The sequence below is a fragment of the Nilaparvata lugens genome, chromosome 9 (assembly GCF_014356525.2).
Source record: "Nilaparvata lugens isolate BPH chromosome 9, ASM1435652v1, whole genome shotgun sequence".
Taxonomy (NCBI): domain Eukaryota; kingdom Metazoa; phylum Arthropoda; class Insecta; order Hemiptera; family Delphacidae; genus Nilaparvata; species Nilaparvata lugens.
The window spans coordinates 4,960,437-4,977,007 of NC_052512.1; the positions used below are offsets into that span (position 1 = coordinate 4,960,437).

A 16,571-nucleotide genomic window follows, 5' to 3' on the forward strand; every position below is an offset into this window, starting at 1 on the left:
GAAATAAATCGTACAGTGAGGTTTTGAAGACAGCAACCAAAAATATAGCTAAGGGAAATAAAGATAGGAAAGGGAGAGTTCTGCTACTGACGTCCAGTCATGGACGTGATTGCAGTGATCTCCTTGATAAAAGATTAAAAAACAAATTTGATGTCCAATGTTTTTTCAAGCCAAGTGCATCAATTAATGCAGTTGTAGAGTCAGCTAGGGAACAAACTAAATACTTTGATGAAAATGACTATCTAATTGTACTGGGTGGCTCAAATAATATAAATGAACCTAACTTGAATCATCTTCCTCAAGTAACAGAAAAAATCAAGGAAATTGTGCCACTCAGCAAAAAAACAAACTTAATAATAAGTACTATTCCTAATAGGTTTGATAGGCCAGAATTAAATGAAGCAATCAATTCGACAAACAAATCAATCCATAATACAATCAACAGTCTAAAAAATAAGAATTCTAAACAACTGGGGATTTGTTTTCTAAATGAAAGGCTGAAAAGACATAACTTCACTAATCATGGGTTGCATCTAAATCGATCTGGCAAAGTAATCTTCTGTAATAGATTGGCAGAGCTGATTGAAAGCCGTTTGCAATCCTCTGGTTTAAAAATAGGCAAAAAACAAATAACGATTTTTTAGTAAATTGGCTCAAAACAGGGAAAGGGAAATAGCTACAAATGCTAGAGATAGAGTAGCACAAGATGGTAAGGTTTTTAGTATTTATCATCAAAATATTCAGTATCTTCGCAACAAAATTGACAGATTAGAAGTATTTCTTAAACAGCAGGATCCTGACATTGTTATTTTCACAGAGCATGGCTTAAAAATAAAGGAAATAAATCAAGTTAGGATTCCAGGCTATTCACTGAGATCAGAATTTTGTAGAGTAGCTCATAGAAGTGGTGGTGTATGTATATTCACTAGCAATGCTAAACATACCCAAACTTATGAACTGGATTTTGTTAAGAGATTTTCTGTTGAGATGGATTTAGAGGTGACAGGACTAAGGTTAAAAATTGATGATCGATTTGAGGTAGCAGTGTTAGGTATCTATAGGTCACCAAATGGAGACTGACAAAAATTTTGTGAGCTGCTCCATACACTTTTGGAAATTACAACTGCTCGTTTCACAAATGTTATAGTGGTAGGAGATTTCAATACCGATTTTGCCAGGCAGGATAAAATGACAGAGGATATTAGAGATATTATTAATATGAATAATTTAGAAATTGAGGTCCACGAATATACAAGAGTAACTCGAACTTCACAGACAATTATTGATAATATCCTCACAAATATAGAAGGTTGTAATGTCAGGTTAGGTAGCTCAGATCTATCAGATCATTCGATTTCATTGAAGAATCACCAAATCATATGGTCAAAATTAAAATAGGAACGAATGTTTCTATATTGCTTTCCACCTGAAAAGCATAGTTTTGAAACTTCGTTTTCCTGATGCAATGTTTAGGCCTACACGTGGCAAGGATTATTAATTTTTCAGCTAGAACAATTTTTGAGACAAATAATGCTAAATAAACGTCTACAGTTTCATCAATGCTGTATCGGCAATATGAAAACGCATGCAGTTGATGTCTTTCAATGAAGTTGTTGTTATTCACATAAAGAAATTATACTCTTTCATTTTTATTTGATTAAAATTTCAAAATTATTCGAGCCCTGATAGAATGACTGACTCACTGTACATAGGACTATTTTGAATAAATTCTTCTAGATTTCATTACGTCAAGTTTTAAGAAAGACACTTGCGAAGCACTGGTTACCTGCTAGTATTCTAATAAAGGTTGATACAAGTTATTATATTGTTTTATTAATTTGTATAAAGCAGCCCAAATCAGTGAAGTGATTTTATATTATGTATATTATGTATGTTTTATAAATATACTCCTCTGGTTGCAATTCATTGGCAATCAGAGAAATGATTGTTTTAATGAATTTGAATATAGAATTCGGAACGAATTTGGTTGACAGCGGAATACTTTGGTGAGACCCGGTGCGAGACGTGCCACGCGACCTGCAACACGTGTGACGGCTCTCTGGCGGGAGACTGCCTCACTTGCGCAAGTCCGCTGCTGCTGGAAAACGCCACCTGTGTCGCTGCGTGTTCGCGCGGCTTCTACGCCGATCCGACGCGTGCCGTGTGTGTGCCGTGTCTGCACGCGTGCACCCAGTGTGTGTCACGCATCAACTGCACAGCCTGTCAACCGGGACTCCATCTGCAGAGTGGACAGTGCCGTGCTACTTGCGCCAATGGGTCTGTCTGTCACACAATCTAATCTAATAGTTATTTATTCAATATAGATATATTTGTCATACATGACATCAAAACCCATTCAATTTTTTTGAAATATTATTTTGTGAGTTGGAAATCTGGTCACGGATTCAATTATTGAATGTATGATTCATTAAGCGAGAAGATCTCCAATGTGCAAATATGAAACGTGTGTTTTATCACGTTTTGTGAAGGCAATATTATGATTCTCGGCTCTATGCTATACAAACAAGAGTGAGTCGACTTTTGGTCTGTGAATCAAGGCTGCATGTTTTTTCACATAAATAGATTTGGAATTTTTCTTTTCGAGGCCCGTATTCTTTGAACCGTTTGTGAAGTATATCTGTTGAGTTAAGGCATTGGTTATCTGAAGGATTCTGTCTTGAGAATTCAATTATAGGCTGTCACAGTTTGAACCTGCATAATTGTGTTTTTAGGATTTGAATCTTTTGAGGAAAGCTGGTGCTTTGATTCAATCAGCTGGCAGAAGTTTTTTTTAAAATATATTTATTTATTTAAAGTCGGGAGTGGTTCAACCGGACCTTTGAGGATCAGGCCAAGGGACAATTTTCAAGGTAAAGTTGACATAATATTTCATTGTACATTCTCTTTCCAGACCTATAATTTCAAATAATAATTTGTTTTTTTATTTTCAAAAACCTGAACGACCACAGATCAGCAAGCGAGTAGCCCTTCAATTATCTGATAATTATAATCAGGAATCTTGATTGTTGGTTATAGTTGTGATCTTTTCACTTTCTCAATTACATAATATATTTTCTGTTTCGCACCGTTTCATATTTTAATATTCGTATTAAATAAATAATTTTTTTGCTGTTTATTAAAAACCAAAATGACCATTTTCATTTCTTTTTCCCACCATCACATATTTGGTGAAGGCATTTAGCTTTCATAGTTGTTGAAGGCGTCTCATCTTGCTCACATATTGTTAAATATTTTTATATTTCATTGCAACATATATTTTAATTGCAATCAAAGTGTGAGACGGTTATATATTTTCACATCTTATTGCAATATAAGTAATGTCATGATAAAATATTGTTGAATTTATCTAGAATTGAAAAAACACAGCTAGTCAATGAATGCTCAAAAAAAGGGGTTAGAAGGAGAAGTTGGAAAGACAATTTCTGACCCCGCAGTTATGTTTAGGGTAGTGAGGATGTAAACAGATCAAAAGTTCTCACCCCTACCCTTTGTGCTTTGGGTGGGGGTGGTTCATAGGTATAATATTTTGGTTACTCGTTATATATCTCGAAAACTATGCCTCTTATAAACATTACTATTCCATACAAAATTCAAGCTCACATAATTTCCTACAAAAAATATTGAACAACTTTCCATCTCCTATAGTTTTCAAGATATCAACTCTTGAATGTAGGGTTCGACATTTTCCAAAGAACCCCGTTTGTTTCCAATTTTTCACTATTTTTACTAATAACTTTCTCGAATCTATGGGAAAAATCAATGTTGATCATAATCTTATGAAGAATATTGAATTCTCTTCAATCCGATGTATAATTTCAAAATTTTACGCATTACCCTACGACTGTTGCAGCAGCTCTAGTGTTGAGTGTGAAATCGTTTTGCAACAATAGACAAATTGACAAAGAGATTTGGAGGGAATGTTTTGAACACAATTTTTGACTTTGCAGCTTCGTTAGGACTAGTTGGTAGGTGAACATAGCAAAAGTTCTCATCCCTACCCCTTGTGCTAAAGGTATGAGGATGGTTTAGGAGTATTTTTCAATGTTTGCTTAAACGCTTATTCCTTTAGAACAAAGCGTTAAACCGACATGTCTAACCAACCAAAAATGAAGCATGATAAATTCTTCACAATTTTCATTCAGTTGAGCTATGTGATACTCCGAACAGTTTTCGAGATATTGGCTCTTGAAAGTGTGAATTCGTTGAAATGACATGTTTTTATCCAATTTTTTGCTTTCTCAGGGTTCATAGCTCTCCAACATCGTGAAAATTAATGTTTATTGTAGAATTGTAGAGTATTTAATTATCTTCAAGCTGATGTATTATTTCACTATTCAATGTTTTCCTTCCATTGTTTCAGCAGATTCAATGCCATGAATGGGTGAGCACTGTTGATATGTTCACCTCCTTACTACCCCAAACAGAACTGCGGGGTCAAAAGTTGTCCTTACTTCTCCCTCTATAACCTTTCATTGACTGGACTTACTTCTATTTTTGTCACAAACACATTATTATTCTACTGTTTTTACTGTTTATTCTATTGTTTTAAATTCTTAACTTGACCACATAATAATATCTTAAAATTTTTATAGATATAGCATCATTGTGTGTAGTGATCATTCAACAATTTGATTATATGGTAAGAGATGTTGTTGTATTTCTCCATAATTGGAGGAAAACGACGTTCATGCTGTCAAAACACTCTATATTTGTTCTAAATTAGTTCAAAGTACAGAACCACGTTTCATCAAATCATGAAGGAACTGTTCCTTCAACAATAACAAACAACATGAGTTCAGCTGAAGATGTGGTAGGTGTTACTATGAAACCTGATTCTGCAATGTGATTCAATTTTAAACAGATATAGTGGTATTGACAACATAAATGTCTTTTTCTTTCAATTGTTTTTTGTTTTGAAGGGACGGATTCAAGGATTCAAAGGTTCAAAAAACCCACACACGTCAACCGCAGCTTATTGTGTTCCCAAGTAGTATGTTAGTTAGGCAAGCCAATGCCTGTGTTCTTTACAAGAACCAGTAGTTTTCCCTATACTAACATCCCATTCATACCCGGTTACTTGTTGTAATCCAGTGTGCTTGGCAGTCTATTCAGACTGATTAGTCCTCGTGACCCACGTGAGTTTCACTCCTGGCCTTCTTTGAAGGTCCTACCGCTGAGGAAGGGGTGGCCAAGTTGCCTCTAGGGCGCCCGGCCACCCTTGACTCAGACCCTTGACCCACATTTGTGCCTGGAGTTTCACACATCTCTGGTCTCTTATTTTATTTTTTGTCTCTTATTTTTTTTATTTTATTTTTTAATTATTATTTTATTTAATAATTCCCATTCAACTGATGTTATTTTATTTATTTTTTTTTTATTTTTGCCCCTCCGAAACTTTGCAGGGTCAGAAGCCTCACCCTTGCAAAGAAATTTTGCCTGAAAGGCCGCTCTTCTTCGAGCAGTGGTGAGTTTTGGTCACTCCACCCACAAACTCGTAACCTACGTGAACTCCACTCCTGGCCTTTTTGTAGGTCCTTCCGCTAAGAGAGGGGACGCCAAACTGCCTCTAGGGCACCCAGTGCCCGGCCTCCATCGACTCAGCCACTTGACCCAAGTTTGTGCCTGGAGTTTCACCCATCTCTGGTCTCTTGGTCTTTTTTGCCCCTTCGAAACTTTGCAGGGTCAGAAGCCTCACCACTTCCAAGAAGTTTTGCCTGAAAAGTCGCCCTTCTTTGAGCAGTGGTGAGTTTTGGTCACTCCACTCACAAACTCGTGACCTACGTGAGTCCACTACTAGTGTCCTTCCGCTGAGAGAGGGACGCCAAACTGCCTCTAGGGCGCCCGGCGCCTTGAGGTCCATTTTAGTCGCCTCCTACGACAAGCATTGTTACTGTGGATGAGTTCTGGTTTTCAACACATTCTTGAGTACGATGATCAACCCAGAGGGGGCTTTCTTTTAATAGTGATCATCTATTGAAGCGAAACTGTGTGATTGAAGCATCACAAAAACCTTTTGTCAACTGCTCCCACTTGCATTGGTTTTGAATATTAATAATTCCTATTCAACTGATGTTATTGGAGGGAGCTAATTTGGTGTTGCGTGATTGGCAGGTACTACAACGACGTGGGCACGTGCAGCAAATGCTATCTGTCGTGCATGACGTGCAGTGGGCCGCGACGTGACCAGTGTGTCACGTGTCCCCAGGGCTGGCAGTTGGCGGCCGGCGAGTGTCACCCCGAGTGTCCACAGGGCTTCTTCATGTCCCAATATGGCTGTCAGAAGTGCCATCACTACTGTCACACCTGCAAGGGGGAGGGCCCGCTACAGGTCAGTAACATTCACCATTATCCTATTGTACAGGCCCCATGGTATAGGGAGTTTCTGTTCTAATTTCAAATGTTAACTCCCAAATTCTACAAAAACATACGCTCCAAAATACCTAGATCCCTAGATGGAGGAAGCACCCTACAGCTTAATACTTCAGCATAGCTACGCTAAGCTACATTCAGTTATTGATTGCATGCATCAGGACTCGGACTGTACTTATCTCATCATCTTTCAAGAGCTCTGTCTCTATCTGGATGAATTTTGTCAATGCAATTTTGTTTATGACAAAATAAAACATTATTGATTTTTGATTCTTGATTCTTGATTCTTGATTCTCGATGATGACTGCAGTGCACATCTTGCCCGCCGCAGTCAATGTTGGATGGAGGCTTGTGCCTGGCATGCCTTGGCTCGCAGTACTACGACCCGCCCACGCAGCTGTGCAAAGCCTGTGACAGCGGCTGCAAGACCTGCTCTGGTGCCGGGCCTTTCTCCTGTCTGTCCTGCACCTTCCCGCTGCATCTCGACAAACTCAACAACCAGTGTGTGCCCTGCTGCACCCGCCAAAGCCAGCAGAACTGCTGCTCCTGCGACAAGGACACTGGTCAGTGGGCCCACGATTCTTCCTTCAATTTATTCATTTTATTAATTTATTCCATTGATGATCATAAATTATAATTATAATAATTATATAATATGATTGTGAGAAGACAACAGGCATAGCTCAAAACTCTCCTCTCCCGGATTTTTACAGATAAAAGTTTCAAAAAAGTCAAAAATTTGTAAGGAAAGATTTAATTTATAGTTTATATTCATCCATTGATTTTCTCAGTCTTACAGTTATTTTCACAGTTATATTAGGAGGCACAACAGGCTTATGCCCAAAACTGTCCCTTTTCAAATTTATTCTACAGTCCAAATCAAAATCTAGGTTAAGCTACTATCACTCATCAAAATAACAATCTCTTCACACTTCAAAAAACAAACACATCATCAATTAAAATAGATATACTATGAATTCGATTTACAATTATATATACTATGTTTGCTACAATATTTGGTAATATACAATGTACTATTCTACACTAACAACATATAATTATTATTTTGGACTTTCTGAAATAAACATGTTTTCTAAAAGAAAGAAAAATAAACGAAAAAATAAGTTTTTCTTGCAGTATTTTTCTCGTGAGATCAGCTGTATGATCCCACACACATGCACTCGTTCACTCTCTTCCATTATGGTATTGACAGACTACAAAATTCCCAGCTGTTTTTCCAAGGACGTATTTATCCTTTCAATGTCCTTCAGCGTGTTATCCCAGGGTTGAGACCTAGTGCGATCGAATTTTCATATCATAAACCTACTTTGTTCCAAATATTGTGAGAATCGTTGGATCCGTTTTCGAGATCCGGTGAAATACAAACATATAAAAACATCAGAGGCAAAGCGTCCGGTCATCTCGCCGATGACTGGATAGAAATTTATATGTAATGTGTATATTATTAAATTGAAAATATTCAAAATGAATACAAAAAAGATGAAGAAACCAAAAGAGAAACATTTTTTTTGCGAGCGTGCCAAGCTTGAATTAAGTAGACTACTGCATCATCAGTTCCATCCGTTCAATGTGATTCTCAAAAATATGCGATTCCAGTAATGCTATTTAGCATTGGTTACCACAACTCTTCTGCATCATCACTCTCCCTCTCCCCATAAACGATGGTGGAGTAAACGGTCACGGACATCGCTATTTTCAGCGATTCCACTGTTCCGCGGCAGTGTTGCAAACCATACAATAATTATTTTGTTTGCAATTTGTTATTGATAATAATAATTATTATTATTTATTCTATGTTTGGTTTTGAAGCATCTAAATTTAAAAATCTTATTTTTGTGAAAATAATTAAGAACTGAAAATTTAGTGAAGTGGACAACTAGAGAACAACTAAAGACTTATTTCGGACATTGTGTAAGTAAACCTTATCTAAAGTTGGGAGAGAAATAGCACAAGGTTTCCTTATTTTTTCTCTCCCTGTCATTTTTGATGATGTACTTGTATGAATCAGTATAAAATGAAGAATATCATTTCAATTTTCTTACTTAATTTGAGGGCCAGTTTCCAAGCTTGAGTGCAGCTTTCATTCAAACTTTCAACTGAATTGTTCCTGGAGATGACTGAGCCAAAAAGTCACGCCTCGCCCCTGATAAACATCCAAGCATCTGAATATTTAAACATTTGAAATCCAAACATCAAAACATCCAAACATCTAAACATCTGAACATATAAACAGAAGTTGCTCGTTCAATAGTATAGGATACAGATGACATGGCGATCCCAATACTTCCACTATTCTCTGATTCCAACATGGTTTTTTTTAGGTGAATGTCACAACTCATCACCAGCTGGGAAGAGACGTATCACTGTGGAGCATGATATCGATGAAATCCAACTGCAAGCGGCCAGTTTGAGAGGAGAGATGCCGCTTCAGTCAAATTCGCCCTCCACTTCTTTCTCATCAGAGTTTTCTCTCACGCAGCAGCTGACCAGTGGCAATGCAATAATCGTTTTATGCGCCTGCGCACTAATTCTAATGGTCGCCATTGTTGTCAGTGTACAGGTCAGTTATGTACAGTAGGCGTCCCGTAGCTTTGCCACAGTGACTGCAGGGGCGCCATCTAGGGGGCCTAGGCCCCCCCCCCCCAAGGATCAGATGAATAATGAAAATGTGGGTCTATCTACACGAACCCTTAGAATCTCATAATGATTTAATACTTTTTTTAAACGGCAGTAGTATAATTCCTTCTTCAGTATCAACAATGTAGCAAAATTGCCTTGAAAGTATGGGTACGGAGTAATGAAGGATATTTTTCTCTGTGGTATAGTTGAAGCTTGAATATAGAATGGGTACAATGAAATTGTTGAAATTGTCATTGTAAAAGAGAAATTTATATTTTTCCATGATTTTTAAGTGATCAGTTTCAGTGTATTTCTACTTTAGGGCCCTTCTGTAGGCCTATATTTCTAATAAATACTTCATGATTAACTAATAATGTAGGCCTATATGCTTGTATTGATACTTCAACCACATTTGTATAAAACTGGAGAAAATGAAGCATATTATAACTTCTTCGAATGTAACATTTATGGGGAAAAACCCAGGACCTTTAGGCGTATTCCTTCCCCCCCCCCACAATTTATTCCACTTGGCTCTTGCCCCCTAGCAGTTTGGTGAAATGGCGCCACTGGGTGACTGTGAAACGACATAAAAATGAGCAAGGTATGATTCCGGGGTAATATTCACGGCTTTGCAAAAACAGCAGACTTCAGAGACTCAAGAACCCTAGAAGGAGGGAGCTCCCCAAGGAGCTTCCTTGGAGGAAGCTCTCTACAGAAAGAAATAATTCTTCATGAATGAGAGAGCTGCAACGTATCACCAACTATGGAAAGAGCATGTTGAACGAATGTTAGCTGATAGTGTTGTGCTGAAAGAACGTAGCTCCAGAGCTCCTTGTGTATCGGATGCATCACGTTGATTTTGAGAAGATACAAAAAGCATCGGTTGCTTATGAAGAGTTACATTAGAGCTACTTGTGAATCTTATCGGATGCTACACGTTGCTTTTGGGAAGATACAAAAGAGCATATTTTGCTTATAGAGAGATACATTTTCAAAAATGCTGGATCAAATCAAATTCTTTATTTGCCATAATACAATACAATTTTTTCAAAATTTACATTACAAAATTCACATTTGGATGTTTTTGAAAGGGTAGTATTGTAGTTTAGTAGCTCTTCGCCGATAGGCAAAGCTACAGCACCCGGACTGTTATTGGAAAACGGAACATTTCGAACCCAGAAGATGGTTTCTCCACTTTGTTGTAGATGTTTGTGCTAGTTATAAGAACGGGTGCCTTCTTGGAGACTCCTGTCTGGACGCAATGATTCCCACGTGAGCTTCAGGCTTGAGTGTGTGTACGTGAGCAATGATGATTGAAGATGAGTGGACCTACAGCTTCAGGTGGATTCCGAACCACCTGGAAGCGAATTTTGAACTTATCACTGGTACTAATGGGGACTAGCTGTGGAGGTGATATTGTGGTAGTATTGACACTTTTCCCAACTCTATTTAAGGGCCTGTTTCCGAGCTCGGGATTTAGCTAAAGTTCTAGACTTTAAACAGCTGGAGTCAGGAAATTGGCTTTCAGAAACGGGGCGTAGTTGCAGCAGAATATATCTTTATTCTCTCATTTTCATAATTGGAAAGGTTTTTCCTTGACGAAATGAAGCATTCCTGAATAATTCAAAATAACTGAAACTTTAAACTATTTTCTCTTTATTTAATTCTGTGTTCAATTTTGTAGTCTTTCAAAATTAAATTTTAACGTGACTTTGACTATAACTACGACTACGCCCCGTTTCGAAGAGCCAATTTTCTGACTCCAGCTGTTTGAAGTCTAGAACTTCAATTAAAACCCGAGCTCGGAAACCGGCCCTATATGTGTTTCAAAGCGCCTATTAGGCCGGTTACAGAGCTCAACCGACCGTCAGTGCGTACGTCAGTCGCGCTTGTCCTTTCCATTGATATTCCATGTATCTCTACACACTTTACAGAACAGGACTGACGGCAGGCATGCGAACGGTCAGGACCATGCGTTTTATACAGCGTACGAAGACCATCGGTCGAGCTCGTGTGCATCTGTTTCATCGGTCGACTGACGCGCTATTGAAACAAATATAAGCTTTCAGAGCTGTACTGATCAGTACCCTGATCGTAACATAACCAATGTGCTGACACCTCTGCCCGACAATCAGCTGATATTGAATTGGATAGCATAATGAATGAATTCGATTAATAGTGTCATACTTGAATTCAGAGTTTTTCTATACATTTCTTCAATCATTTCTAATTTTTTTATTGGAAAAATCATATATTATTAATATTATCTACATTTATTTGATCCGTAGCTTGAAGTGACTGCAAGTATTCCCCATGGTGATACAAGCTCGAAATAACTCATCGAAATTTCTGATGGAGATTCTGAGGTAGTTGGAAAATGTATCTTCACCCCAAGCAATGATGTATATAATGGTACTAAATTCCCTTTGTAATGCTCTTCGGGTAAACTTGATATCTACGTCTTTTAATCTTTTGTCTACGAAGATAATAAGCTGCAATTAAACAATCTGTAAAGGCGTCCATTTTGTGGATCAGAAAAACTGATGTATGGCCAGGATGGTACATACGCACTGACGGTCGGTCGAGCTCTGTTACCGGCCTAGACTTGTACCTGTAAGTCTATACATCACAGCACAGCTTGGTAGAATGATGAGTGCTGTAAACCAAATGGTTTGTTTCAAATGTTTGTGTTTTGCAGTTGAAATCGGAGTCACCAGGAAGGGGCTACTCAAAAATTCCACTGCGCATACATAACGAAGGAGATGACTGCCTTAGCAAGCTGCAGACCGACCAACAGAAAGCATTACTTGACGAAGAAACAAGCTGTGCGAGTGAGAGGGAGGATCTGCTTCCCAACAATGTTCGCTTCAGTCCCAACCAACGATGAACAACAACAACCAGACTTGAATTTAGGTTAAGTTTGTATGGAAAAAAGTGAGAAACTCTTATTTTTACGTAACATTTCAATGTTAAGATTTCGAAGAATCTAAATTTCAGGTGAGGTTATTTTTCAAAAACCGAACCTCCTCTCTTTCTTAAGGTAGGCGCACACAGATCGTCATCGGACGGACGGCACGCATCGGACGATTAGATTTGATGCATTGTTTTCAATTGGAGTGCGCATATCTATCCGCATCCGTATAGGTATGCACACTCCAATTGAAAACAATGCATCAAATCTGATCATCCGATGCGTGCCGTATCCGTATAGGTATGCGCACTCCAATTGAAAACAATGCATCAAATCTAATCATCCGATCCGTCCGATGCGTGCCGTCCGTCCGATGACGATCTGTGTGCGCCTACCTTTAGTAGGCTATTGGTTGTGAGAAATGAGATGTTAGCGCCCCTAGTGAGAGAAAAACTTTGGCAGAGATCCATGGAAATTGATCCAAAGTGATTTAAAAAAAATCAATTCATTAAATATGTATCATACTTGAGTATTTTCAATTATAATTTAGAATGTGAGTGGTAAATATTATCGAACGAAAATCAAAATTAAATTCTGTAAATCTTCCCGAAGACTGCAAATATTGACAACAGGATTAAGAGCTAGATGGGAATTCCATGGGAACTACTATCCCAAAATCATGTGCCAGCCCGGGAATCAGGAATCCTTCATTCCATGACTTTCCAATAAATAATAATAATATCGAGTGCTGGTTCAGGTCTGATCTGTCAGAGTTTTCAGGTCGCAACTGATCAATTTCAGGGCCTCTGACATGACTTAAAGACTGCCTTTCAGGCAGCCGTGACCGACGACTTAACGTGTCCATCCGAAACACGGGAGTGTCCCGAGATAAATATATTGAACTTGGTAGATTTTCCTTGTATGCCCATTTCTATCATTTGTGAAGATGTTTTTTGTATTTTTTGGACTGATAGAATAAATCCATTTATTCATGAATTTTCGGGTACTCAACTGTACGATCGAATTTGGTGTGATATCACTACTAGTGAGAAGTTTTTCTCTCAGAGTGTTCAAGCTGCTAGTCATCTCAATTCTTCACACCAATAGGATTCGTTGGAGTTGGGATCAAAATGTTTCTAAACTTTCTCTATAGAAGATTCAAGTTCGCTTGAGACATGTGTTAACCTTCCGGCAGTCGCGCTGTTGTAAAAAGTACAACAGTGTCAGTTTTTTGCTGCACAAAACTATTGAATGGGGTGGTGTCAGTGAATGAGTCACCTCTGTCCTGACTTGTGATAGTGTTTTAATTGGTAACTGAATAACTATATTTATTGCCTACATTGAGTATACTCAAATTGTTGTTGTTAAATATTACAATGTCACATAAAATAATATCATACAGATCAATTATTCAATTATAGTATCCGGATCATGGTTCACATCTATATATCATTGGTATTTTTAAAAGATATAAAAATGTATATCTTTGATTCAATTGTTGGTGAAAGGAGCATTGAGAAGGTCCACGTTATAATGGCAGTGTTTGATTAGCAATGGTATTGCTACCCTTGTCTATCATCCAACAAAGCAGATAGCGCTATCTCTCTCACTTTGCTCTGTTGCAAGATCGTTTTTTAACAATGTAGAGTAATTTTTATTATTCATTTAATGAAATATTTCATGTTAACGATGAAAATCCTCTATATAAATAAAAATCGAGCCTCAAATTTTAACATTCAATAACTTTTTTATGTGTGCACCGAATTTGATGATTTTTTTAGTTCTGTTTGTTATGTTCAGGAGCAGGTTTATGGCTTATCAAATATATATGATCCGACTTCAGGACTCTTTCCTACGGTCCTTCAAAGTTTACATTTGTAATCCTCATGGTAGAAGATTTGTGAGCTGGCCACACACAGAAATAAAAATCAGCTGTTATAATCATTGCGTCATCCAACAGTCGTCGGTAGATCTGTTTTTCTATTTTCTTTCTACTGATTCACATACTCTAATGCCGCAGTACGAACGACGTCCAAACTCGTGTCGTAGAACTCGAAATGCTATAAATTTAGAATATGCACGGGAAAATCAGCAGCAAGGAAATAATACCATTCGATTCCCAGCAAGCAGTATTCAACTATAACTAAAACTACAAACTGCTGCACAACTAACTAAGCACATAGGAAGTCCATATTGAGTTATAAATGTAAATACTGATTGTTGGATAATTTTCATAAAAATATAGTGCATTGATTAAGCACACCTGAGGAGGCGCGGCTTGGTGATACAGTGTTGATCTTATGGAGATTGCCTTATCACACCTTTCCACGCCATGCCCGATTCAGTGTATGTGTGAGTTCTTCCATTCAAACCAATAAGTAAGAGGCACCTGGATGCAAAATGCCGCATCGCGCCTCCTCAGTGTGCATTCAGCTAAAGTTTGTCATGAGATGCATTAACTATTCGGCGGTACGGAGTTCGCCGGGCCAGCTAGTTGATTATGAAATTATTGAAAAATATCACTTATTTCTTAATAAATATAATCGATCATTTTGAACTAGAATGAACAGTTGATAATATTACATCAATAAACCTGTATCAGCTACTGTCTAAAGAAGACAAGACAGAGGATCGGCAACGTTGTTCTCCTATCTTTCTCCACTGCCATTATAACGTGGGCATCACTATATTAATTCCTTTGATGCCTTCCCTGAATTAGACCAGCCTTGTTTGAAATTCAATTTGTGTTGCCCCATTGGTTAAATCTCTAGTGAGGTCCACGTTGTAATGACAGTGGAGAAAGATGGAATAACAGTGTTGCCAATTCTCCACATTCGACTCCATTTTGTAACAGATTGTTCTAGAACACAGCCATCTTTATTGGATAGCTGTAATTCAAATCCTCCAAATAAATTTGATCTGGTATCAATTTTTATCTTCTTTGATGAAATAATCAATAATGTTTTGTTTAATCAATTCATCGGTAAAATATCCCTTCACATAATTTAATCCAAAACTGAGAAAATATTTTTCATTCTTACACAAACCCTAAATCTTGGCGGATAATTGAAATCCCTTCAAATAATTTGAATCCAAAACTTAAATAACTGAGAAAATATTTTTTATTCTTACACAAACCCGAAATCTTGGCAGCTAATTGAAAAAGCTTTGGCTTCACAACAATCTGAACTTCAAATCAACAGAAATTAAGTTATTTCATAGGATTTAATAATTGAAATTATTTTCCAATGTTGTTTTTCATCACAAACTGCTTATTATTAAATCACTTTTTCCTACTAGAAAAAACGACTAGCAGTCAGATATTTTACAATAAATGAATTAATCACTCACTGCGACAACGAGTTCTTTTGGCAGGTCCACCATCTTCTTGGTTGTAAATTGATAAGAAAATAAAAATTCTTTCAAAAGCCTAATTATTATAATAATTCCAATGGAAATAATTATTCTTGAATTATCTTTCAATATTTATACCAGTACTTAGAAATAATAGCGAAATAGAAATCCATTTAATATTGAAATACTTCCAATGGAAATAATTCTGAAATAACCTTTCAATATTAAATTTATACCAGTACTGTTAATTACGGTAGGCTAACTGACTGAATCATGTTAGTGGTGATAGACGAATTCTAGGATGGTCAAAGTTATCAACTTGTTAAAAAATGTCATTTCATGAAGAAATCGTGTTTCTCATTATTTTTAATTCATATAAAAATACATTTTTTTATCTATTATACTAGTCTACTCAAGTATTTTGTTGGAATGAAAAAATGGCGGCTGAAAATTGTTTGTTTACATTGGTACAGTCACTGTAAAAAGTGGAAATAATTTATTTCAGGCGAACTGACAACATTGCAAAGCTGGAAAGGGATAGCACTATCTGCTTTGTCGAATCCTCTACTATTGAACGAGCAACTCCTGTTTATGTGTTTAGATGCTCATATGTTTGTATTTCACTGGATTCCAAAAACGGCTCTTCAACGATTCTCACGAGATTCAGAACATAGTAGGTTTATAATTTAAAGATTTGATTGCACTAGGTCTCATTCCTGGGAAAACTCGCTGAAGGACATTAAAAGGATAATTATTATTCATCCTTGGAAAAACAGCTGATAATATTTATTTCGTCGTCTGTAGGTGATGGAAGTGAGTGAGCGAGTTCATGTGTGTGGGACTGTGTCAAAATTATGACTCAGCTGTTGAACTTTTGTAATCATTCAAGCAGGTACTAAGTGCCGGTTGCAAAAAATCCGGGTTATTTTCAATCCTGATTAATTCCAGTAGATCCATCTTTCTGAAATGGTCTTCTCTGATCTGATTCACGTTGAGTTAATCAGGATTAAGATTCAACCGGCTTTTGTGCAACTGGGCCTTTGTGAGGGAAATTTTTGCATTCCTCTAGGAATTAATCTTAATTTACTGTGATTAGATAGAACAAAGATATCGGGGCTTCGCTCTGGAGTACAAAACCATATAAATTTTACAATTTTCGTAATGTATTACGAAAGATGAAATTATAATATATTCATAGTTCATACAAAAAGGTTCTATATTGACAGTGGATTGGGATCAATTTCCAGAGGAATTTAAAAATTTCTCTCACAAAGGC

General features: G+C 37.2%; 1 protein-coding gene across 1 annotated transcript in view; it reads left to right on the forward strand.

Annotated features, from left to right (window-relative positions):
* LOC111062025 (furin-like protease 2) overlaps positions 1 to 12,203 on the forward strand; it is a 54,321-nt gene extending 42,118 nt beyond the window's left edge. The window contains exons 10-14 of the mRNA XM_039435436.1: positions 1,995 to 2,277; positions 6,133 to 6,349; positions 6,701 to 6,953; positions 8,733 to 8,971; positions 11,729 to 12,203. Of these exons, the coding sequence (XP_039291370.1) occupies positions 1,995 to 2,277; positions 6,133 to 6,349; positions 6,701 to 6,953; positions 8,733 to 8,971; positions 11,729 to 11,917 (1,181 nt within the window). The 3' untranslated portion in view covers positions 11,918 to 12,203. The remainder of the gene's footprint in view (positions 1 to 1,994; positions 2,278 to 6,132; positions 6,350 to 6,700; positions 6,954 to 8,732; positions 8,972 to 11,728) is intronic.
* The last annotated feature ends 4,368 nt before the right edge of the window (positions 12,204 to 16,571 follow it).